At 33.2% G+C, this 26835-nt stretch overlaps 1 protein-coding gene across 6 annotated transcripts in view; it reads right to left on the bottom strand.

Moving 5' to 3' along the window:
- ZC3H13 (zinc finger CCCH-type containing 13) overlaps window positions 1-26835 on the bottom strand; it is an 84701-nt gene that overhangs the window by 45639 nt on the left and 12227 nt on the right. For all 6 annotated transcript variants that reach the window (XM_003934357.3, XM_039473279.2, XM_074387735.1 and 3 more), the window contains exons 5-7: window positions 12378-12486; window positions 4459-4598; window positions 3504-3661 (exon numbers count right to left, since the gene is read on the bottom strand). In XM_003934357.3, the coding sequence (XP_003934406.1) occupies window positions 3504-3661; window positions 4459-4598; window positions 12378-12486 (407 nt within the window). The remainder of the gene's footprint in view (window positions 1-3503; window positions 3662-4458; window positions 4599-12377; window positions 12487-26835) is intronic.

Here is a 26835-nt window from a genome sequence, read left to right as displayed (position 1 = left end):
TTCTTATGTACCTAACAGATATGTGATAAGTATCTGTATTTCTGGATATTTTTCTACTTTAAAGATAAAAACTAATCAATAGTTGGCATCTGTTTCCAAATTATCTTTTAAAATTTCATGATTAAACAACAAAGGAATTATTGACACAAACTTTTTTACATTATCACCTGTAACAGAGACTAGCTGAGTGTTTACCAAACTTTTCTTCTGAGCACAGTGGCATATCATACTATATACACTTTCTTGAAATTAAGCATGGCCAAGTGAGCAAGATCTGGCCAAAAGAATCTGAGTGGAAGTGATGTATACCACTTCCAGGCCCAAAGCTCAAAGGACTCATATATGCCAGGCAATTGTAAACTATAGAGCTAAATAACTGCATTACTTAATTTCAATTTTTCTTTGTACATTCCATTCTTTGTTTTCCTTGAAAACCCAAGAAAGTGGAATCATGTCAAAAGAAGCCTAGGTTACTCAATCTCCAAATATGGGACAGCCACCTGTTAATCAGAAACACTCATTTTGACTTTACGTAAGAAATAACCTTCTACTGTGTTAAATCACTGACATTCTGGGACTTAGCTATAATCACAAAACGAATTATTCTAATACACTTACTAAAGTACAGAATTTCTTCACATTACCGTCAAAAGTATATGTGGTTAGAAAACACAAATAGTACTTTCCGACTGAAGAGGCCAAAACTGGTTTTGTGTATTCTGAAATTAACAAGATGTTCAACATTTATTTAAAAGTCAACTAACTGCTGTTTCAGTGGAACAGAGCCTACTTCCTACTTGTGGCAAAGAGCTCACCTGTCTACTTTTATCAGTTTTTAATCCTTTCTCTCTCTCCTCAAAGCTATTGTTTTAGATCAGCTTCTGACATACTTAATATTCTCTGTACAAAGAGCTATAAACAAAAATTCATCTAAATAAAAACTAAGATTAAAACTGCAGATGGACAGAATAGGTGATATATTTTAGATTACACTGTATCTCACATATCAAGACAAATCTTACTATCAGACTAAATCTCAAAATAAATGCCAAAGAAAAATGCCAGCTTTCAGGGGAAAGTGTAATTTGTCAGTAATTATATCTTTCCATTCAATATGAAAACCTAGTAAGACCAAGAAGTTTGTTTAACTGATTGCCACATCTCAGTTGGTTGACAATGGTTGAAATATTCTACTGAAATGTAACTGATATTTTAATCCTTACATGTGCTTAGTATGTTCTCAGTTTATAGAATGATCCAGCAATAAAATTAAAAGATGATTACTTGACACACTCTAGGTAATGTAAACTGTAGAGCTAAAGAAATGCTATACTGAAAAAATAAAATAAAATGCTATACTCAATTCAATGTTTTCTTTATATTTTTAGTATAGTGTTTTCCACGTCCTTCGTTATTATTAAATTAATGGTCCACCTTAAAGTCAACATAGTAAAATACAAGAAATATAGTAATTAAACCAGTGTGAATGATTATTCATGACAAATATTTATAATAGGATGAGTTACTAATAAAGCAGTAAAAGAGACTGTACGTAAAAGATGAAACTAACTCTTGGTTTAAACAGTTATCAGAACTTTCTATGAAAAGATTAAATTTCAAATATTCTATAAACAGAATAGATAAGGAAGAAGGGGTATTTCTAGTATGCAGTTTATTGGGAAACGAATGAAATTGAGGGAAAGTTATATAATTGGTTAGCCAAGAGGATAAGAGAAAGTAGAGTAGATCGCTATCACTCTCTGTTCATTCATTTCTTCAATATCCCTTTGCATTTACCCAATCACACAAACAAAGGAGACGATCAACTCAACTTTACTAAGTGTCTTATTACAATGCAAAGTTCTATGCCAAGTAGGCACTATGAGAAGACAGAACTATGAACCATCAAGATCCCAATTTCCAAGGAGCTTAAATTTAATAGAGATTGTAAAACAGGCATCCCCAAATTTTTTACACAGGGGGCCAGTTCACTGTCCCTCAGACCGTTGGAGGGCCGCCACATACTGTGCTCCTCTCACTGACCACCAATGCAAGAGGTGCCCCTTCCTGAAGTGCAGCGAGGGGCCAGATAAACGGCCTCAGGGGCCCGCAGGCCATGGTTTGGGGATGCCTGTTTTAAAACGTTATGTCACGGCTGAAATATAATGGAACAGGAAATTAATATCAACAGGGAGGTGTAAACAAAATCTGATAGGTACATAAAGGGAACAGAACTTATGTTCAGTAAAGAGAAACAGGAACATTTAGAATTTGAGCTAGAGATTAAAGAATTGAGGATAGAAGGGGGCAGGCAGGAGGAAATTAGACAAAAACTACTGACAGGAAAGAAAAGACCAAAGGTGTCAAATGTCATTCTAAGGAATCTGAATTTCATTCTACGGAATGAAAAAGCACTGAGTTTTTCAATGGTATAATAAATTAATTGGAATTGTCCTTTTAAGAATTCTCTGACAGCATCTAGAAAATAAATGGGTTGAGGCAGCTGAATGAAAATGTTTACGTGTGTGTGTGTGTGGAGGGGAGCAGAAACTACATAAAGTAAGTACAGTTAGCAGGATGACATAATAATCAAGGCAAAAGGTAAGTAGAGTCTGAAATAGGGTTAAGCCTCTAGAAACTAGAAGGTAGATAAATATGAATTTCATTACAGGTTCAAATAGATAGGGTTTGTTAACTGATTAAATATTAGAAGATATTTTTAGTTTATTTTTATAAAATAAAATTAGGATATGGACTTTAATTAAAATAAAATGTAAATAGTTCAGAGTGACATTAAATGAAAATGTATCTTCTTCTTATTCTCAGTCCCTAAATGAAATCATTCCTATTTTTACTTCTTCCACTGGCTTCTACAGTAATTCTAAATAATATATTTATGCTGCTAGGTATATACTATAAAGAATTTAATCTCTTGATAATATGTACAGAGAGACAAGAATTATTTTGTATAATTTATAGTAGTTTAAAAATCGGAAAAATTTTGAACAGAAAAGTAGATAAATTTATAATATAAATACTAAGATGAAGGACCTAAGGTTATCTGTAACAATGTAGATAAATATAAAAAATGTTAAGTGAAAAAGCAAGGTGCAGAGGGAAAGTTATGATGTTTCTGTATTACAATGACACAGATTACAGCAATACTATACATTGCAAAACACATATTAGTTAAAGTATAAACACATGCACAAGTATCATAAAGAACACACTTAATAGAGGAACTGAAAACGTAGCTTTTATTTTTATTTCTTAAAAAATAAAAAGCTCTGAAGCATATGTGGATGTGACACAGATGTTTGTTTTATTGATCTCTATAATTGTCTTTTTAATAGAAACATTTCAGACTTCTTTTTAGAACAAAAAAGCTTACATTAAATATAAAATGTATTATAAGTACCCTTCTATAACCTATTAAATAATTCCTTTTAGTATCACTTCAGAAAAAGCTATTTTCTTCTGACGCTATTTATCACCCTACTGACCTCTGCTGGTCCAACAGGGGAGAAGATACTGCAGATGTCTTCCTATCTTTCTTGCTAGCTGAAGATGACTTCGGGCTCGATTTTCGCTTCGGAGATTTGCTAGACTTTCTTAGAGAAGGTGATGGGGACAATTTTGATCTAACCACTTCTGGTGAAACCTTTAAAAAAATTCAGTAAGTCAATTCAGAAATTCCTCCACTTATGGCTTACAGTATTTTAGAATCACACCAAACTTCTGATTAAAATTAAGTATTATTGCTGGATGCAGTGGTGCGTACCTGTAATCCCAGTTTCCCGGAAGGAGGCCTAGGTGAAAGGATTGCTTGAGGTGAGGAGTTTAAGACCAGCCTAACACTGAAAAACTCTATCTCTAAAAAAAAAAAGCTGGGCATGCTGGAATGTGCCTGTGGCTAAGACCTCATCCCTAAAACAAAAAGTTTGAAATAAAAATAAAAATTATAAATTAGAATAGCCACTATCTGTTGGTATTTATTAGTCTGACTCCTGAACCTATGATTTTAAGTGATATAATTGTCCTAACATATACCAGTTTCAATAAAGTAAATTAAAATCATAAAATTTCAAAATCTCCTCAGAAAAATCATAAATTACATTTAAATTAACTGTGTCTTCACTTTTTGAAAAGAAACAAGGCATTCTAGAAATAGCATGGGCCTGAAACAGACAGATGTAGATTCAAACCCCATGTTACATTAGCTGGTGACTCTAGGCAACAAACTCTCAGCTTTGCCCATCTATTCAATAACATAAATTTTTACTACTTATCTAATAGAATAATGTGACAATTAAATGATGACTATATATGGAGTACCACATATACAGTGAGTTGATCAATGTATCAGTATGCTAGTATAATTTAAGATACAGCAAGAAGCTGAGTTACTGATCAATACAAATGTTGCTATTAACATATTTATTACAATAAACAGCATACCTCCTTTTTAATGATAATTTCTTCTCTCTTCTCCATGTTTTCTTGCTCCAGCTTCATTAATTCCCTCTGTATCTTCTGACGTTTCATTTCCAATGACAATTCATGAACATAATCATAATTAATATCTCCATTGTCAGAATCTTTAAAATAAAATTGTATTACTGTTAGAAACTAGCATAATTATCTATGCCAAAAATTATAGAGACGTTCTCAACAAATTTCTTATACAAATCTAAATGGCAGTCTTTCATCAGAATGACATACTTTTAAGAGATAAAAGAAATAGATACCATTTCTATAAAGGATTAAAGTCACAATGGTTTATTTCTTTATGAAAAGTCAAATGTTTTTAAGGTTTCTGGGTTTTCTGGAAATGATTTTGAGTTGTCTGGGGGTTGGGTTTTTTTTTAGGAGATGGAATTTTAAAAGACAAAAGACACTCAGCTGAATTTCTCAGACTTAAAGGTACTAAAGCCTTCAATATTTCATGCTGCATATGATGTAACTCATTATCTCCTTGATTTTCCTAAAGATACATTACTAAAACACATGATATAAAGTGAGGTTATATTACGTGTGCAACATTCAATCTATATGCTTGTCAGTTTTAAAATTTGTGAGACAACTGGTTAAAATCTAAAACTAATTTTAATACTGATGTGTACATATGCTAATTTTTAAAGGATTCATAACATTTTCTTTACAAGCAATCTGAACTATTTCTTTATATTACAACTGTCCATCTCAATGGAATTGATGTCATATTTCTATTTCCATTTAATATTTTCTGATAAAAAGTTACAAAGGTTGGTTTAAAAAACAAAAAAGGAAGAGTCGTGTAAGGTCTATTTCATCAAAATATGTAGAAGTTACTGGCAATGGCCCCCAACCCCAACACCCTCATTCGCCATGAATGCCCAGAAGCCTAGAGGAGGGAATTTCATTGACCATGTTGGACTTGACTGATTACAAACTGAGGTACCTTCTCAAGCTATACTTCTAGCACTTTAGATCATTTCTTAAACTTGGGTAAAGAAATAAAATGAAGAACTAAAGAGCAATAAATATAAGAAGTCCTACTTGACTGCTTAAAGCCCAGGAAAATGAACATTACTGTTATATATTGCTCAAATGCATTAAAATGACAACTATCCATTCATGCTTAGGGACTGAGAGGCTAACCATATATATTCACTACCTGCGTGACTAAGCTTGATTACTCATCTTATGATGGAGTATGATGATAATTTTTCAGTAAATACATGAAATAGGCTAAATCATGATTTTCAGTCAGAAAGTAACTACTAAATATTTAATTAAGAGGATGCGGCTTTCACCAGATAAAATGAAGACACTGAATTTAATTAAGTGAATACCAGCTATCTCCAGTTATTATTTTGTACTCTATTGAGATATTTTACATCAGTGAATAATAGGACTCAATTATCTGGTTTGATTATGCTCTTAAATTCAATAAAATTCCATATCCAAATACCCAGGTAAAACACAGGAAAGAGTAATTAATTGAGAAGAATGATTAACGGTGTTTCTGAAGGTACTGTATTATCAATAATGCACTGCCAATCTAAAAATTCATAACTGGAAATATTACCAATACAGAACACACAAAGAAGAAACCGGTCGGGCGCGGTGGGTGACATCTGTAATCCCAGCACTTTGGGAGGCCGAGGGTGGATCACCTGAGGTCGGGAGTTCAAGACCAGCCTGACCAACATGGAGAAACCCCATCTCTTAAAAAAAAAGAAAGAAGAAACTGGCTTTCAGTCCTCAATCTTCAACTATCCAACCAAGGGCGAGAGGCCTGAGCAGTTAAAATATATGTCTAAGTCAATGTAGCATATACAACTAATACAGTTTGTTCAGGAAAAAAGTTCTCAAGTCTTTATTCTGAAGGTACTTATTTTATGCATATAATCAAAACTCAGATGTTTTCCTAACCTGTAAGAGATGGATTATAAGATAGGCACATTGCAACTGACAGTATTTTGACAACAAAAGAAAAATCATAAAGTACAAAATACAGGATGGAATTCAAAAACAAGAGTCTGTTAATAAATTAATAAATTTATTAACAATTTTAGAAAATGTCTAGTTAATAAATTTAGAAAATGTCTCCCATGTAGCTTCAGGTTATCACTACAATTTTGCCTTACAAAAACTGATTCATATAAATGATTCTGAGTCATCAGAAAAATAGTAAGTAACAAGGAAGATATTTTAAAGAAAAGGTTAAGATTCTTTCTACATAAAGAATTCTTACCAATTAACAGATCATGCAAAGAATATTACAAGACAATTCACAAAAGATAAAGAAATGAAGACAGAATAAACATTATTTTTCCCATGTATTCCGGAGCCATTTTTTCTAATTATAATGTTAATTGTTGGTAAAGCTACAAATAAAGGACACAGTCATTCTCTGGTGGTAGCAATGTAAACTAGTACATCTATCTCGTAAAATAATTTGTCAATATGGTTAAAAGCCTTAAGAACATCAATAACATTTAACATAGAAACTTCTAAGCTGGTTGTGGTGGCTCATGCCTGTAATCCCAGCACTTAAGAGAGGCCAAGGCAGGAGGCTCACAAGGTCAGGAGATCGAGACCAACCTGGCTAACATGGTGAAATCCCGTCTCTACTAAAAATACAAAAAATTAGCTGGGTGTTGTGGCAGGCACCTGTAGCCCCAGCTACTCAGGAGACTTGAGGCAGGAGAATCACTTGAACTGAGGTGGAGGTTGCAGTGAGCTGAGATCGCACCACTGCACTACAACCTGGGTGACTGAGCAAGAAAGATTTCGTCTCAAAAAAAAAAAAAAAAGAAAGAAAGAAACTTCTAGTAATTTGATGTTAAAAAAAAGATACATAAAAAGTGTATATATAAGGATTAAAAACTATAAATATTTGTGAACTGCCTTGTTACACCATGCTAATTATATTTAACATTTTTCTAATGAGTTAGAATCATTTATGTTTATCAGTTTTTCTAAGGCAATTGTAATGATAACCTCAAGCTATATGAGATGTTTTCTAAATTTATTAACTGATTTCAGACACTTGTTTTTGAATTCCATTCTATATTTTGTGCTATCTGTCTTTATCATACATTCTCATTGCTTAAGTCTTAAATAATTCTGAATACACAAAGTAAAACATGAAATCCCCCTTATATTCTTCCTATGGCCATCCTTACTCCAGTGATAACACTGCTAATAGTTTAGTGTCATATGTATGAAAATAAAGCTTTATATTTTTCCCTTTAACATTCAACACTGCCTTATAAACAAGATCTTTCCAAGTCATAGATATAATTCAACTACCTTTAACATCTGCAAAGCATTTCATGAATATGATCATACTTAACCGTAGCTTAGTTAAAGGAGTTTCCTTCTGACAGATGGACTGTTTTCAATATTCTGCTGTTACAAACAAGACTTAAAAGAACATCTTCATATCTACTTTGGTTCAAGTCCAAGTATTTTTCTATGACATTATTCCTCAGACTACATTGCTGGACTGAAAATAAATACAATTTCTATTTTTAATATCACTAAACTATACTCCAAAGCTGCTTTACCAACATAAACTCCCACTTGTAAACATTAATATTCTTCATTTCTGCCAAACTGGTGGGTAGAATAATCCTATCTCTTTATTTTCATCAGTATTTCCCTGCAGTAAAGTTGAGCATTTATTGACCATTTCTACTTCTCCTGTGAGGTACCTATCCAATACATATATATTTTTACTCATTTTTTAACTAGGCCATCTTTTTCTTATGTATTTGCAGAAACTCATTATATGGCTATATAGTGTCTTTACTGATGCTTACAGATGTTACACATGTCAAATATTTTCTTTTAGCCTATCATCTGTCTTTAACTTCTGCATTTAGTTACACAGAAATTCCTAGTTTCATGTAATCAAATGTTTGTGGCTTCTGGGTTTTATGCCCTATTTAAGGAAGATGTCCTCACCTCCAGGATTACTAAAATATTTTCACACATTCTACTGAAATGATACTTTTGGTTTTTTATGTTACTTCATTGGTCCTTAAGAGCATATGGTGAACAAATACAAGAAGTTTAAGGAACCAAATAAAACCACAGACTTTGGAGTGGGGACAGGAAATATAGAACAACCAGATAATCAAAAGTTTTATAGGCATAGTTGAAATTTGCACTTGCTCCTGAAGACAATGGGAAATTAGGGAATTTGAAACAGGGAAATAAAATGAACATTCAATTTATTCTTTTAAAAGACTGCTCTGTAACTCATAGAGTGGGAGAAAATACTTGGAATATATTTATATAAAATCTGATAAAAAAATCTCATATCCAGAAAACATAAAGAATTCCTTTAAGTAACAAGAAAAAAACAGGTAACACAATAGAAGAATGGCAAACATTTAGAATAGACAGTTTACAAAACAGGGTGTACAATGGTCAGTGAACATGTAAAACAGTTTTCAACTTCATTAGAAAAATGCAAACTAAAACCACAGTAAGGTATCACTACAAAATTTTAGAATAGCTAGGATAAAAAAGGCAAAAATACCATATAGGTAATTGGTACAACCATTTTCTATTTGAAATTATCTACTAAAGAGGAACACATACACACTCCATGGCCCAGCAATTCCACTTCGAACCATAAACTCAAGTGGAATGGGTATATGTTTGTACATGTTTACCAAAAAATATGTTTAAGAATAGTAACAGTATCTTATTATGCATAATAACACCAAACTGGAAATTACTCAAATGTTCATCAACAGTAAACTACATAAATTATGGCATATTCATACAATAAAACACTATATAGCAACAAGAATTAATGAAAGATATATGAAATAAAGTACAAGACTGAATCTCAGATAATACTGTTAACAAAAGAAGCTAGGCACAAAAAGAGTACATGCTGTCGATTCCATTTATATGGAGCTCGAACAGACAAAACTAATCAATGGTGCTAGAAATCAGGACAGTTATTACCTTTGGGAGGTGAGGGTAGGGAGGAGTGACTAGAAGGAAACACAAGGGGACTACAGGAAACTGCTAAGTTGCTACTTACTGATTTGGGTGATGTTTTTACACGTGTTCAGTTGGTGAAAATCCACTGAGTTGTACACATGAATTGTGCATTCCTCTGAATGTACATTTCAGTTAAAAAAACACTTTTTAAGAAAGATTATTCTTGCTTTACAGTGGAGAATAAATTAGGAGACAAGACTATAAGCAAGAGATGGGGTTAGGAGGTTATTTTGGTAAAATATATTTATAGGCAAAAAACAAATACCTTAAGAACTAGAATATTAGTAGTAAATTAAGAGAAACAGATGGTTTTCATTGGTATTTGGTACATAAAAATATCAGAACTCTGTAAATGCCTGTGTGGAGGGAAAGAAGGAGTGTTAATGATGACTCTCAGGACTATCAGTATCTGGTAGGAAAAGTGATGCCCTTAAGATATAGAACTCAGATGGAGATGCCTAGTTGGTCAATGCTAACCTGAGAGCTCCAGATTTTGGAGTCATTAACACATACAATGTTAATGAAGCCCCAGAAGCATGATTTCATCTAGAAGGAAAAATTAAAAGTGAGAAAAGAAGATGGCTAGACAAAAGGAAAACCAACAAGTTTTAAAAGCTGTTCCTAGAGACAAGTGCTTCCCAAAGAGTGGTCTGAGGATACCTGGAAAGTCACTGAGACAATTTCAGGAGTTCTACGAAATCAAACTATTTCTACAACACTATGTTATTTGTCTGATGTACTCATTCTCCCATGAATAGATAATGGAGTCTTCCAGAACATGTGATGTAGTTAACAGACAGAATGCAGAAGCAGATAAGAAAATCTAGCTATCAACTATTAAGCCAGATGTCAAAACAATCTGCGAAATGATGCAAAACACTGCCACCTCCTCACAATTACTATTATTTGCTTTGCAAAATAGTTATTTTTCATAAAAGCATATACTGGATTTTTAGATGTCATTAAGTGAATGAATAAGTACATATTTTAAATTTTCTCAGGTTCATAATATGGCAATTATGAAAACCTAAAATCCACAAAGAAAAAAGTTATTTGGATAGAAAAGTGTCCTGAAACCAGAAAGTTTGAGACACACTACTATATACCATTTTTTCTGAATCCAGCTAAGATTGTTACTCGCTTTAGAATGACAATGCAGAAGGTAAATCTATGAAACCAGTTTAGTCTCACTACCCAGGGACTAGAGCACCTAACTTAGTATTTAGGAAAAGTTAGCTCTTCAAACTTGAACAATTTATATATCAGATCTACAATACAAAGGAATTACTCATTAATCTTGTACAACGGGAAAGAGGCCTCTTACACAGAATAAAAGGGAAGTAAAAACGTTTAGGCATATAATTTATATGCCTATAGTTATAAATTTAAGTATGTTTCTATTTTATTTAAATATACTAATCAGTCAACTAAAATGGGACAGTATCGCTGCCTTTATTGCTATTTTGTAGAAGTTGTATTAAGCTGGATTATGAAATCCTGAGTAACCATAAACAAGTTTCCAGTTTGTTCTCAGAAGCAACTTTTTAACAAGATAGCACTGTCCAATGATGAAACAGGTTTCCTTTAAGTACTAGTGTAACAATAACTGGAAAGATGTATTTACAATACTTTGCAAGTGTTAGTCTATAAGTCTTCAGAGATAATTCTGAAATATAGTAGTTAATATTTTAGTCTTTTAGCTTCTCAGTTCTCTGCCCTAAGGCCTTGACTTGGCCACTGTCACTCAAAAGCACCCACAGACAATACATAATCAAATGGATGGACTGTGTTACAATAAAACTTTATTTGCAAAAACCAGTGACTGGTCTACACACTCTCGTTTTCTAATCCAGGGTCTAAAGTTTTCAGCGTCTCACTGAGAAAGTTGCTTAAATTCTTAAACTCTTTAGTTTTGTCATCTGTAGAGTAACAAAGCATTAAAACAATTACAAAATTATATAAATTACATTACATTGTCTACCCCCGCTCAATGCATTTAACGAATACAAGTTCACTGTGTTTGGAAGTATAATGTGATGGTGCCCATCTTTCAGAACATCAAAGAGGTGGAGAAAACATTCACAGTGTGGAAAATAAATGCTTATTTGTTAAGACAATGACTCAAAAATGATTTTGCTCCCACCTCAGCTTCTCAAGTAGCTGGGATTACAGGCATGCACCACCATGTCCAGTTGTTTTTCTGGGGTCTTTCTTTGTTACCCAGGCTGGTCTCAAACTCCCAGGCTAAAGTGATACTCCACCCTTGGCCTCCCAAAGTGCTGAGATTACAGGCAGAAGGACTGCTTGAGTCCAAGAGGCTAGGATGCAGTGAGCCATGATTGTACCACTGTCCTCCAGCCTGGATGACAAAGAGAGACTGTTCCAAGAAAAAAATTTTTTTTTTTTTGCTAATTTTTCTTTACTAAATCCAGGTCTCCATCTTCATCTGACTTTATAGTCAAACATTTCTTGGAAATAACTTTCCCTGGTCCTTAAGATACAAAAATCTCTTTTATAATATTTTATGTGAAATAAATTTAGATTTCATTGTAAGCTTAATGTTAGGAATTTTTTAATTTACATATGTAATACAATCCTGAAGGACTGTAATGCTACACAATAAACTTCTAGAGGGAAAACTAGAATGGGAAAATTAAAATATGCAATGTAAACCACTTTCTCTGCCTTTGTACAGCTACTATATGCCAGTTTTTGCCTTATAACAGAGTAAGATAGAAACATGTCAATAAAATGATTCTGAAACAAGATAGAGATCATAGCTAGAAGTTGTTTTGAAGTTCACAAAAACTCTATAAAGTAAATAATCAAGAATTTGCTATTTAAACCAAGATTCTGAAACTCACCATCTCTATTAGTTTCCCATTCTACATTTTCTTCTTCACTTTCTGGAGTTCTCTCCTTAGTAATTTTTATGTCTTCCTTTTCCCTATGTCTCCCTCTTGAAGATTCTTTCTAAAAAAGTACATACAGACATTCAGATTACTATATTTTTAAAAATTACATGAGGTAGTTGATTGTAATACAGAACATTTTAATTTCATTCATCTTTGTTTCATCAAAGAATCAGTTTTGTAAATAGTCATTTATCCACTAAGCAGAGAAAGTGGCAAATTCGAGTTTAGCACCACAAGGAAAAGACTATACATCTATTTTACTAAAGAACAAAAACTTTAAATATTAAAGAGTAGCTAAGATGTAAAAATATACAGTGCAAATCTAATACTTTAACAAGTTTGTGACATTCAGCTACATACTAAGTTTCCATGTGAAAATCACTGAGGAAAAGACAGTTTAAAATGATTAAAATACAATGGAAGGATTTGTAAGTGACTATATTTTAAAATGACAAAAAAGGACTAAACCATTCACCGCAGACTTCTAAAAATAACTGATCTAGGGATTGTCATATATTCAATATATGTCGTAATAGCCATCTTCCTAGACACCTAAGGATAAATCCAAACTCATTTAATAGTACTATAAAGGTTTACAAAAAGATGTTTTACCCATTTTGATGAAACCAAATGGTACCTAAAATAGTCAGGAAATTAGTCCTCACTACTACAGCTAAAAAACAGGTTTTACATTTTATTCTAGGTATAAAAGCAGCTTACACACAAAAAAAGGACAAAATTAATTCAGATTATAAAAGTCAATTAAATGTCCTATTACATAAGAACTTCAAATCATATTTTACTAGGTGGTGAGAAAATAAAGTAACCAGTGTTATATAATTGTTACCTTCCATCGCAGTAAAAGTCTCACTTTTACTAACATTGTAAATAATATGAAAGATACTTACACACGGGGATATGAAGTGTTAAAATTTTTTTCTGAGCATTATCAGTCATAAAATTTGGCTGCTTAAAACACAAATTAATTTCTCTTTCGAGTTTTCTTCTTAAAGAAGGGCACTCTAGTACTGCCCTTAAATTCTACATATTAGGCATGAAGTCATTTTGTAAATATTACTGGCAAAATTCATATTTAATTGCTGGTAAGACAACAAAGGCTGACAACAATAATTTACAAGTTTTACGAGAGTAAAACCTGCCATGACAAAAATGGTAAAGAGTCGAGAAAATAGAAATGGCCCTCTACTGGTACAGAAGACAAAAAGAAGAAATATAATTTATTTTTAGTCTTAAAAACAGATTCTGTGGAACATCAATGAAGAACTATCCTGCATCCCATACAACTTTTGAATGTTCTATGGATTAAACCCACTACCAATATATATTACTAAATAACTGTAACAAAAATATTTAATAGGAGGTTGTCTCCAAATTATTAAATAACATACTCTGCTTTCTTTCCACTTAAACATATGTAAAATCCAGCTGCAAATCTAGCTAAAAAGGATGTCAGAGCAGTAGTGCTGGTGCTGCAAAATACCTATAAATCTGTCATATTATTTTATCAGATTTGACCCAGAAAGGTTGTATCAATAAATTTCATTAATGATCTATGTAAATATTTCATATTTACCCTAAATATTAAAATTATACTTTGTGAATTGTCAATGTATTTTTCAATATGACTCTTATGTTACTCCCAGAGATAATACGTAACTTCTATTATTAGGTACTGGAGACTAAATGCAGGGTTAAACAGGTGATGGAATTTCAAGTTCTTATCTCAAATCATAATACAGGAAATTATTTTGGTAACATTTATTAAGCAGGTCTAGCTCATTTAAAAAATATTTTCTCATTTTCCCCACTTCAACAATATAACTTGTTTAGGTATGTTATTCAATTTATCAAATAAAGTTATTTCCCCTTTTCTCTTATCATATTCATATAAATATGGTATGGTATAACTTGTCCCATGTATTGTAGCACAGTCTACTATTTCACCTTGCTCTAATTCTTGAACAGAATGGCTTCTCATCTTCTCTTAAATTCAAACATATTAATTAAAAGTATAACCCATTGATTACTTTACTATATGTTTTGAATTAGTCATCCTGGAACTTCTAAGTGTTGAAATATTTGAAGAACCACAGTATGTTAGCCAAAACCCTTGGGATCAGATATTTTAAGAGTTTAGATTTTTGTTTTCTTTTCTCTCTCTTTTTTTTTTGGCATTTCAAAGCACGTTAAGTAGTACTGCCAGCAGAGTCTGGAACAGTAGCCTGTGACTAAACACACTAACATTTTTGCAGAAAAACAGAAATTCGCCACTTGTATAAAAACCATAATTAAAGCTATTTCTGGTTTTGCTTCCAAATATGTGTGCCTACCTTAGGAAAAATGTTTGGTTTTAAGTTTCTTCAATTTCAGAAATGCAATACATGATTTTAGATGTTTATATTACTTTCATTTCCACTCTTAATGCACTTTCCTGAATATTATATATATGGAGAGATTACATTCATGAATTTTAGACAGTAAGCAGGCAGTACAAAGAGTATAAAATAAAAAGAAAGTGTCAAGGTTAAGAGAGTTGAGAACCACTATTAATAACTAGAATGGATTAGTAACTAGTTTCAAAATGGTTAGGAGCCTGTGTAAGTTATATAATCCAATCTCTTACCCCATGCAGAACAATTTTCCTTAATATTTGTATAGCTATGGAAGCCCTCTATTAGAAGACTGTTGGGGGCAAAATTTTAGCTCTCTACTGTTGCACTCTTTCATCCCATTTCCAGACAGTTCTAATTATCACAAAATTCTTTCTTATGCCGATCGCATCTTTCTTAACCTCTCTATAATTTCTACTGATTGGGACTAGTTCTGACCTCTGGAATCATGCAAAATAAATCTAATACTTCTTTTATGTGCTAGCCCTTTCCTCATCACTCTGTCATCTTCTCTGGCATACTCATCTGCCAAGGTGCTTCAGTGAAACATGATACCCCAAATTAATCTAGTCTTGTCAGAGCAGCATAAGGCATACAAGCTTCCAATTTCCCTGACTTTGAATTGAAATTATACTTGTATTAGTAAAGTCTAATTTGTTTTTGAAAAGAATGGAGCTTCAACTAAGAAACTACAATTTCCTAAACGATACAAATTTAAACTATTATTTCACATAACATGAAGTCTATAAATAGGGTAAACTTCAGGCGTAAGTAACTTAGTAATGGTGATGTCATTAAAAACTAAATATTAACTCTTTTGTTGTATTTCTCACAGCTCTGCTATTCATAATGTTGACTTCATATTAAGGCTTCTTTCTTACCGTACTAAGAAGTAATCTGGGTCTCCTCAATGTATCTTTCCCCCAAGGACAAACAAGAATTCTTTCCTTCAGAGTGACTAGGCCAACTTTAGACACATGGAATGAATAACTCGTTATCAAGGTAATAGCCATGGGATAAATGGCTTAGGCCTGGTTTCTGAATCAACTGAATTAGCAGGGAAAATGGATTATAACTGAATTTGACTAATCAAGGCCCAACCATGAAAGCGGGATCAATTCCCCAAATCACAATGTTGATACAAAATGAAAAAGTGATGGATTGGGTTCTGGGGAATCCAAAGCAATTTGCATGACACTTCATACTACATTTCACTTCCTCATGATACAATGCCACACTTCTGATAATTTCAAAGGCTGTAACGAGACAGATTTTCCAACCTAATATCTTTTAAGCATTCTCTAGTGAAGATCTGTTGGTAGTAAACACTCTCAAGTTTATTTGAAAAGGTCTTTATTTTACTCTTATTATTGAAAGCCAAACTACTTTGGGTTGACAGATTTATCTTAGTACTTTGAAAATATTATTTCACTTCTTTTAGCTTTCATTGTTTGTCACTGATGTCATGTTGTTGCTTCTTTGCATGGGGATTTGTCTTTCTAAATCTAGAGGTTTCTAGTATTTTCTCTGTGTCTCTGATGTTTTTCAGTTTCACTGTAATATTCTATCAGTGACGTATTGCGCTTTTTGTATCTGTAGATTTATGGTTCATCAATTATGAAAAATTCTCAGCCACTATTTCTTAAAATGTTGCTTCTCCAACATTCTTTTTTCTTCTTCTTCTGGGTTTCCAAGATGAATAATGAATTTGCTAAGTATTTCCCTCATATTTTTAAATCTCATCAATACTTTTTACAACTTCTCTTTATGTGATGAATTCCAGATAAATTCTTCAGCTGGCAACTATTGTCAGGTCAAGTCACCCTATTCCACACTAGTACAATTAACTTTCTATGCCTAAAATCAGCTCTATATCCCTAACAGTTTCTGAGCTTCCTATATAGTCACACCTCCTACACTGGATTTACTTACATCTTTCCACAATTACTTGGACAAATTTCCTTTGAAGTTAATACATACAAATTATCTCAGAACATTTAGTCAAAGAATGACTCAATTATCTGTATGTTAATAACACTGTCACCTGCTACTAATATTCACTTTTAAATATCTATAAAAATGTATCCATTACTAAAGTTATCATCCAAGTAATAATTCCCTGTTTAGTATGTTGACATTAGAGGATTTTAAACATTCAATGTTTTACACAAAACACAAAACTTTGTTTTCTTCTTCTATCATCCATCTATCAACTTATCTCCTTGATCTTACCTATCTATCCCACCTATCCAACTATCTACTTGAGACAGGGTCATGTTCTGTGACCCAGGCTATAGTGCGGTGGTGCAATCATAGCTCATTGTATTTTTGACCTCTTGGGCTCAAGCAATCCTCCTGCCTCAGCCTCACATAGCTGGAACTACTGGTACATACTACTAAGGCCAGCTAATTAAAAAAATTTTTTTTTCTGTAGAGACAGGGTCTCTTTATGTCTTGAACTCCTGGGCCCAACCAATCCTCCCACTTCAGCCTCCCAAAGTGCTGGGATTACAGGTGTGAACCATGAAGCAGGTCTAACCTCTCCTTTTATTTAAAAAAAAAAAAAATGCTTCCAAATCCTATAGCCCTAAAAATATACTTAGTTCCACAGAACACTAACATTATCAATGAATTCCTAGATTTTCTTTGAGCAGCTCTAGAAATAATGTTAATACCAATTTTTCTTCTCTGTCATTTACTGCCATATGGTATCTCAAAATTATTAAGAAATAAAGCAACTACTATTAATTTTGAAAAAGATTAGGGGTTTCCACCTTAACATTTTCAAATCTTTATAATTGGACCTACCTGCTAAAAGCTAAAAAAACAAACAAACAAAAAAAAACAAAAAAAAAACTTTACTAATCTAGGAAAATGGCTCATTGCTGTGCTTTGGCCTGAACATTAGCCCAATAGTCTAATGATACAGAGGTCAGTAATTCTCCAAAAATACATAACAATTCTTAAGTGTATGACCCTACCAACAAAGCATCAAAATACATGAGTCAAAAACTGATAAAACTGCAAATAGAAATCCACTATTATGGTTGAGGATTTTATATCCTTTCATCAGCAATGGACAGATTCAGTAGGAAGTCAATAAAAACTGTTGAACTCAACAGCACCATCGACCAACATGATACAATTGACTATAGATGGTTTTATCTAGCAATAGCAAAATAACACATTCTTCTCAAGCTCATACAGATCATTCACCAAGACAGATCAAATTCTGGGCCATAAAACACACCTAGCAAGTTTAAAAGAAATGTCTGCTTTCACAGACCACAATGAAATTAAACTAGAAATCTAGAAATCTATAACAGGAAGATTAGAAAAGTCCCTAAATGCTTAGAAATTAAACAATACAATATTAATAAACACATAGGTCAAAGAAGAAACTGCAAAAGAGATTTCAAAATATTTTAAGCTAAATGAAAAAAATATCTTATTACAATTTGTTAGGTGCAGTGAATGCTGTACCCAAAGAGATATTTATAGCATTGAATTTATAAAAGGCAACCAAAAATCATTAATTTACGCTTCCACCTTAGAAAACAAGAAAAAGAACAAATTAAACCCAAAGCAGAAGAAAATAAAAATTAGAATGAAAAAAGTCAATGAAATTGAAAACGGAAATTCAACAGAGAAAAATAAGCAAAACCAAATGCTACTTTCTTTAAGAAGATCAATAAAATTAATCTGCTTCTAGACAGGGTAATCAAGAAAAAAAGAGAGAAGACATAACAGAAAAAAAAGAAGGATCTCACTACAAATCTCATGAACAATTTGAATAGGTATATGTCTATTTTAAGAACTGAATCAATAATTAATAAGCTTTCAAAACAGAAAGCACCAGATGGTTCACAGGTTAAAGTCTACCAAATATTTCCGGAAGAAATTATACCAATTCTCTATAATCTCTTCAGAGATAAATGAGATGGACTACTTCTTAACTCATTCTATGAGGTCAGCATTATCCTAACACTGAAACCAGACAAAGACATTTCAAAAAAACTAAAGACCAATATCCACCATGAATAATAGCAAAATCCTAATAAAAAGTATTAGCAAATCAAAAGGTAACTATATAAGATGATGGATATATAAATCTGCTTGACTAAAGGAATCATTTCATCATGTATATTTTTATCAAAACATCATGTTTTGCAAATTAAATACAGATAGTTTTAAAGGTCAAACTTAATAAAAAGTGAGCAAATCAAATCCAACAATGTATGTAATATAACCAAGGAAAATTTATCCTAGGTATGCAAGGCTGGTTCAACATTCAAAAATAAATTAATGTAACCCATCACATCAAGAGACTAACAAAGAAAACTCACATGATTATATCAATAGCTATAGGAAAATCATTTAATAAAGTTCAACACTCAGACATAATAAAAACTCATGAAAAACTAAAAACAGAGGCAAATTTCCTCAACTTGATAAAGATCATCTACAAAAAGTCCTACAGCTAACATCATACCTAATGGTGAAAAATCAGAAGTTTTCCTGCTAACATGAGAAACAAGGCAAGAATGTTTCCTCTCACTATTCCTTTTCATTATACTAAAATTTCTATCTAATGCAATGAGACAAGAAAATAAAAAGAATACAGATTAAGAAGGAAGAATAAAAGTGTCTGCAGAACACGTGATTGTTTATGTTGAAATTCTGAAAGAACCAACAAAAGAATTTCAGGAATTAGTCGGTGATTATAGCAAGGTTTCAGAATACAAGGTTAATATACACAGAAGTCAATCACTTTCCTATATACAACAAAAGTGGAAAAACACAATACCATTTTCATCAGTACACAAAAAATGAAATACTTAAGGATAAATCTAGGAAAATATGTATAAGACATATATAAGAAAAATTACAAAACTGATTAAAAAAATCAAAGAACTAAATAAATCAAGAGCTATTCCATGCTCTTGGATAGAAGACTACATATCTATCAAGATGTCAGTTCTTCCCAAATTAAAAGTAAATGTAATCACCACCAAAAAACACACAGCAAGTTTCTTTGTAGATACTGACGTACTGATTCTAAAGTTTATATGGATACTCAGAATAGCCAAAACAATACTGAAGATCAAAGTCATGAGATTGACAGCACCTGACTTCAAGACTTCCTATAAAGTTATAACAGTCAAGACAGTGTGGTACAGGCAAAAGAACTGACAAATAGATCAGTTGAAAATAAGAGAGAGCCCAGAAATAGGCTCCCACGAATATAGTCAACTGATCTTTAACAAAGAAGCAAAACCAATTCAATGAAAAAAAGGATAGTCTTTTCAACAAACAGTGCTGAAACATCTAGACAAGCAAATGCAAAAAAAAAAAAAAAAAAAAAAAAAAAAAAAAATCTAGACATAGACCTTACAGCCTTCATAAAATTTAACTTAAAATGGATCATAGAGCTTAACGTAAGACACAAAATAATAAAACTCTTAGAAAGTAACATAAGAGAGCATCTAGACGACCTTGGGTATGGCAATGACATCTTAGACACATCATTAAACTATAATCCATGAAAGATATAACTGATAACTTGACTTCATTAAAATTAAAAGCTTTTACTCCATGAAAACACTAACAAAAAATAAGCCATAGACTGGGGAAAATATATGTAGAAGACATACCCAATAAGCAGTTATTAAAAACATAAAAGGAACTCTTAAAACTCAATAATAAGAAAACAACTTGATTTTTAAAATGGGCAAAAGATCTGAACAGATACCTCACCAAACATATACAGATGGCAAATAAGTATATGAAAAGACGCTCAACAGCTTATCTAATACGGAAATACAAAGTAAAACAACAAAGAGATATCACTACACACCTATTTGAATAGTCAAAATTCAATTCACTGACAACACCAAATGCTGACAGGATGTGGAGCAACAGAAACTCTCATTTACTGCTGGTGAAAACACAAAATGACACAGCCACTTCAGAAGACAGATGGCAGTTTTTTACAAAAGTAAACATATTCTTATCAGACAATCCATTAATTACACTCCTATTTACCCAAAGAAGTTGAAAACATGTCCACACAAAAATTTGCACATGGTCCAAGTTCTGCATATGTTGAGGGAGGAAGTGTCATGGGAAATTTCTGTATTTACCATTAACTTTTGCTGTGACCCTAAAACTGTTATAAAACATAGTGCTTTTTCAGAAACAGAAAAGTGACAAGCAAAATTACCTTTACTTGACATTGTAAGTAAAAGGTTTTCCTTAAAAGAAAGAATTTTTAAAACAGAGAAGAAAAAGATCAAAAAAAAAACCAAAGAGACTAGGCAGGGGATTCAGTAAATAACCTGTAAGTACATGAAGATGCCCAACCTCACACATCAGAGAAACACAACTAAAACAATGATGAAATAATATTTTTTCCCTACAAAACTGGCAAAAAGTCGAGTTTGAAAACACATACTAACAAAGCAAAGATGAAGTAAGTTGGCTCTGTGCGCTGCTGGCAACAACACAAATATCATTAAGTAGCAAGATCATATAGGCATCTATCCTTTGACACAGCAATCCTATTTCTAGAGATTTATATTTCCCCAAGACACAGGCACAAAAATACAAAATAACAATTGCATATACTCCCTGTAGCTCTACTTTTAGTGGCAAGACTGAAATAACCTAAATCTCCAATAACAGAGAAGACTGGTTGAATAATGTACCATATAATCACACAATGAAATGCCATGTAACTATAAAAGAGGGACATCTGGGCATAAAAATAATAATAATAATAATAGTGAAAATGGATTATAGTTAGAGAAATCAGTAAAGATTCATGGTTGGCTTAATACAGATACAGATGGTAACTAGAAATATTTCTATATACCAGTTAGTATACACACATACATTTATTTGCTTTGCTAGCTGAGAGATCCTAAAAGAAACAATAACCCAGTAGCACAAACACAGCGAACACCCAGATTTTGGCTACTAATACCATTCTACAAAAAGAAACCAGGGCACACACACATGCTCATTCCCTTGCTGTGTGCGCCTGTGCACATGTGTCTCAGAATACTGAGACACATGTTATGGGAATCCAGCCTGAGGAAGCCCAAGCTATCCAAGTGAAAAGACCACACAGAGACAAAGAGAGGCCTCTAGCTCACAGCCAGCATTGATTGCCAGACAGGTGAGTGAATAAACCTTCAAGTGATTCCAGCCTGTGTGCTTCCAGTACATTAGCTGAGGCCCACATATCAAGAGAAAAAGACATCCTCGCTGTGCCCTTCCTGAATTCTTGACAGAATTTGAGTACATAATAAATGGTGGTTTTATATCAAGGAATAGCAACTGGAACAACTCTTAATGCTATCAAAGAATACATCTGCACATCATATTAGTCTAAAACTTTAAAGTTTTTTCCATATAAAATGAAAATATATTTATTTTGGAAAATCACCATATTTATCTCTGTACTACATATTCATTACTGAATTTCTACCAAGTGATAGATATACCGTATCTCATCTTATACTCTTAACATTCTAAGCCTTTTCTTTTGAAATAAATCAACAACACTCATTTGATCTATTTATCCCTACAGCAATCAACTTCCTAAATGTTTACTTTCGTGACTTTCTACTATTTCTATTTTGCATTAAAACTATGTTTTATTTTTTCCAAAGAATTTATGTACTTCTTCACTTGCTTCTCACAATAACTTGTGATAAACAGACAGGTGCATCTATCTTGAGTAAGTCTCTTGACTTACTCAATGTAACAATGTTTAGTTAGTAACAATGCTAAAGCCTTCTAACTTAAAAGGCCTCCACTGCAAGAGTCCTGCTAATTATAACAGCTACAGTACTGTCCATTCCACTATAGTCAGTGCCATTTTATTTCCTCATCTCAGCCAGAAGTATCAAGATGTAGAAAAAGAACAAGGGAAGGCCAGGTGCACTGGCTCACAACTGTAACCGCAACATTTTGGGAGGCTGAGGCAGGAGGATTGCTTGAGCCCAGGAGATGGAGGCTGAAGTGAGCCATGTTCACACCACTGCATTTTAGCTTGGCAGGGAGAGTAAGATCCTGTGTCAAGGAAAAAAAAAAAAAGAACAGAACAAGATAGGGGATGGCAGGGGAAGAGGGAGCCATAAGAGAACTGAGGAGGCAACTGTGAAACACAACTAATCATTACGTGGGCATTCTAGGAAGCACAGTTTCCAAAGACAGTAAACTTAATACGAGAAATATATTTTCAATTCAGTATAAGACACCTCGAATAAGTTTAAAGTTGGATAATCAACTTGAGACTGAGATCTGAAAAAGTAATTTGAGTGTGGTCACCTTAAATAGATTCAGGATAAACAACAAGTCTAAACAAATTATCTGTTTAAAGGTAAGCAATCAGGTTAGGGTAGTGTAAGAAACAAACAAATGACAGAATGGTCCTTTGAAAAAAATAGTGGACAAGGGAAAGAACCACATTCCGAAGTCTCAAAACAAAACAAAACGAAAACACCTCGAGGTGGGAAAAAAAACAAACCCTCTAAAAATGCCTTTTTCAGGAACCAAAAAAGTTATTAAAATAACAGGTTAAGAAAAAGTATTTAACAGTTGAAATTATTAACATGTAATAGAAACCGAACATTAATTAAATTGTTATTCCAATTGCCTTTTTTTTTTTTTTTTCCGAGACAGAGTCTTACCCTGTCACCCAGGCTGGCACGATCTCAGCCCACTGCAACCTCTACCTCCAGGCTCAAGCAATTCTCCTGCCTCAGCCTCCCACGTAGCTGGGATAACAGGCTTGAGCCACCACACCTGGCTAATTTTTGCATTCTTAGTAGAGACAGGGTTTTGCCATGTTGGCTAGTCTGGTCTCCAACTCCTGGCCTCAAGTGATCTGCCCACCTCAAGTTCCCAAATTGCTAGGATTATAGAAGTGAGCCACTGAACCCAGCTATCCCAATTGTTTTAATTTCATACAGGAGAAGACAAACAACAACAAAAAAACTTAACACTTTAAAAACAAACATCACAAAAAAGTTCTGGAAATGAATGGTGGTAATGACAGTATAAACATACTTAATGCCAATAAACTGTACATTGAAAAATTGTTAAATTAGTAAACTTTATGTGTATTTTACAATAAAAAATGAAAATAAAAACAAGGTCAATAAATAAACTTAAGACCATTGCTCTCGCCCATGTGCTCTGACATAAGACTCAGGTAAGAAATACTAAGTTCTAAACTAGATTATCTTCCTACAATGATGAAACATCTCATTCTTTCTTGAATGTAGCCAATAAAAAGGTTCTAAGAGAGAAGGATGCCCTACAGCACCTTTATGTCTCCATTACCAATAAATGCTTGACTATTCCTCCTGACTCTATATTTACGGGTTTAATTTTGCTTTCAAAGCTAATTTATCTTTTGTGCTCAAATTCCATAAAATAACAAGTCTCTGTCATACAAAAAGAAAATACAATTACATTTGAATTTGAAAAGCTCTACTGATTAAATGCAACTATTTCCTACTGATTCTACCTCAAATAAGCCTCTCACTTTTCAGTTTCACTGTATTAAGTCTGATTCACATTACCTAGACCAGCCCATTCCAACAGAAAAATGATGCAAGGCAATTTTACAATCCCTGTTGTCAGATTAAAAAAAAAAAGAGAGAGAGAGAGAGAGAAGTAAAATTAAAATATTGATAACATCATTTTATTTAACCCAAACATAAAAATCAACATTTTAAAATGAGATATTTTGCTTTCTTTTCATACTAAGTCTCTGAAATTCAGTATGTATTTTATATTTATGGCACAACTCAATTCAGACTACCCACACTGGACAGCACAGACCCTAGGCCAGAAGGGGTTCTCAATCATGGCTGCATATCAGAACTACTTTCCATTAATTCAGTAAGTTCATGAACTTACTGGTTCCAGGGTCTGGAGGTAAACCAGTGAGAAGACAGATCTCAGCATGTAAGTCTCTTTTCTCTATCGCTAAACTGAGTTTGGCACACAAGACCTCTGATAATCTGGTCCTAATCTACTTCAGCCTTCATCTCACATCCACATGTTATCATTTTTATAACCTAGGCACACAGTTTCATAAGTTTCTCAAACACATTAGTCCTTTAAACTCCTTACAGTTGTTGTGTTGGTTTTCTCTTCTTCCGTCCCCTCTGACACCCCAACTTTTTCAACACCCACTCCAAGTGTCATTTTCCCTGAAGCGTTCCCTGGTTCTTCAGTTAATTACTCTCTCCATTGTGTATTTTCCTCATATCTTTCTGACATACTATCGCATGCTGTAGAATTAGAAATTATCCATTTATGAATTTGTCTCACGACAAGATCAGGGGTTGTCAACCTCATAATTCAGACACATTGGAGTTGACATCAGTGACAGAGAAGAGGAATTACTGCTAATTTGCTGAAAATCACACCCATTCTATCTTACCTATGCCTATGTAATCTATCCTATAGCTGCCCTAACCTAAGCCTGATCTTCCTATAGAAATTCATTACGTGTACATCAACAGTCACACGTGTTGTAGCAGGAATGCACCATAAAAATGATCAGTATCTGTTACCTGCCATACATAACACTAAAAATAATTAATACCGGCCAGTTGTGGTGGCTCATGCCTGCAATTCCAGCACTTTCAGAGGCTGAGAAAGGTGAATCACGAGGTTGGGAGTTTGAGACCAGCCTGGCCAACATGGTGAAACCCCGTCTCTACTAAAGACAACAAATTCACTGGGAGTGGTGGTGCGCACCTGTAGTCCCAGCTACTCCAAAGCCTCAGGCAGGAGAATCGCTTGAACCCAGGAGGTAGAAGTTGCACTCAGCCAAGATCGTGCCATGCACTCTATCCAGCCTGGGCAACAGGTTGAGACTCTGTCTCAAAAAATAATAATAATGATAATTAATACCCTGGTGTCCTAGCTTATTAACAGCTCTATTTAAGTTTAGATAGTGTATTACCTAAAACCTGGTCACTGTTGAAACCCGTAACTCTAGCCCTTAGTTATAAATGATGCTCAGCACTTTTGAGGGCTTTCTCATCTAAGGAAAGCAAGAATTGGGCTTTAAATTTCTTAACAAAATGTCAACTTTGTTGTCCTAACTTTATTTAATGAACATAAACATCTTTATGATAAACAACACACTTACATTTAGGTATCTGTCAACAACCTAAATCTCCAAGGCTGATGTTCACCTTCTATAAGAGCCTAAAGACAATTTCTATCAGTGAGAAAAAGCTAAGCGCCATTTCAATACCAGTATATACCATTTATTATGCAGTTATCATGGAATAGTAAATCACGTTACGTTTTTCACACGTATTTTCTACACAGCAACGCTGACAGCCAGCATTTCCATTTTACAGATAAGAAGACAAGCAGAGTTTAACAATTCCTAAAGTAATATGCTCTAAATATGGATTCCAGATGTTTGGTCCTTACACTAATAACAATTCATCTAGTAGTATGCCAGAGTTTGTCCATACTGACTTATAAGAACTGATTTATATTTTTAGAAATTCTGGAAGCCACTGTTAAACACAGCCATGATTCAACAAATAACTATTAAAAACAAAGGTAATAATTACTCAGAACTCATAGTACATTTTATTCCTGAGGTTATTTACATTTTGTGTGTGTGTTTATAATATACATAATGGGAACACTGTATATAACGTCACTTAGCATCTCTTCCCAACTATGCATCTGTCAGCGATGTCTTTAAAAGCTTGAAATCAACCACGGTGGGAATAGTTACATCAAAGAATTGGCAAGCCCTACAAAGCATGGCTTTCTTTTTCAGAGAAATTGTACATTTACCAGAAGGCCACTGAGGTTATCTTATTTTGAATCAATAGGTTATTTCAAAATGTAATATATATGCTTAGCCCCAACCTGGAAATTCTGATTCAGTAGATTAGGGGTGGAATATTGGCATGTGTATTTTGAAAAAGATCTTCCCT

The sequence above is a fragment of the Saimiri boliviensis genome, chromosome 16 (genome assembly GCF_048565385.1).
Source record: "Saimiri boliviensis isolate mSaiBol1 chromosome 16, mSaiBol1.pri, whole genome shotgun sequence".
Lineage (NCBI taxonomy): Eukaryota > Metazoa > Chordata > Mammalia > Primates > Cebidae > Saimiri > Saimiri boliviensis.
Note: the sequence above shows the minus strand (reverse complement) of the source record. Positions and strands in the feature narration are given on the sequence as shown.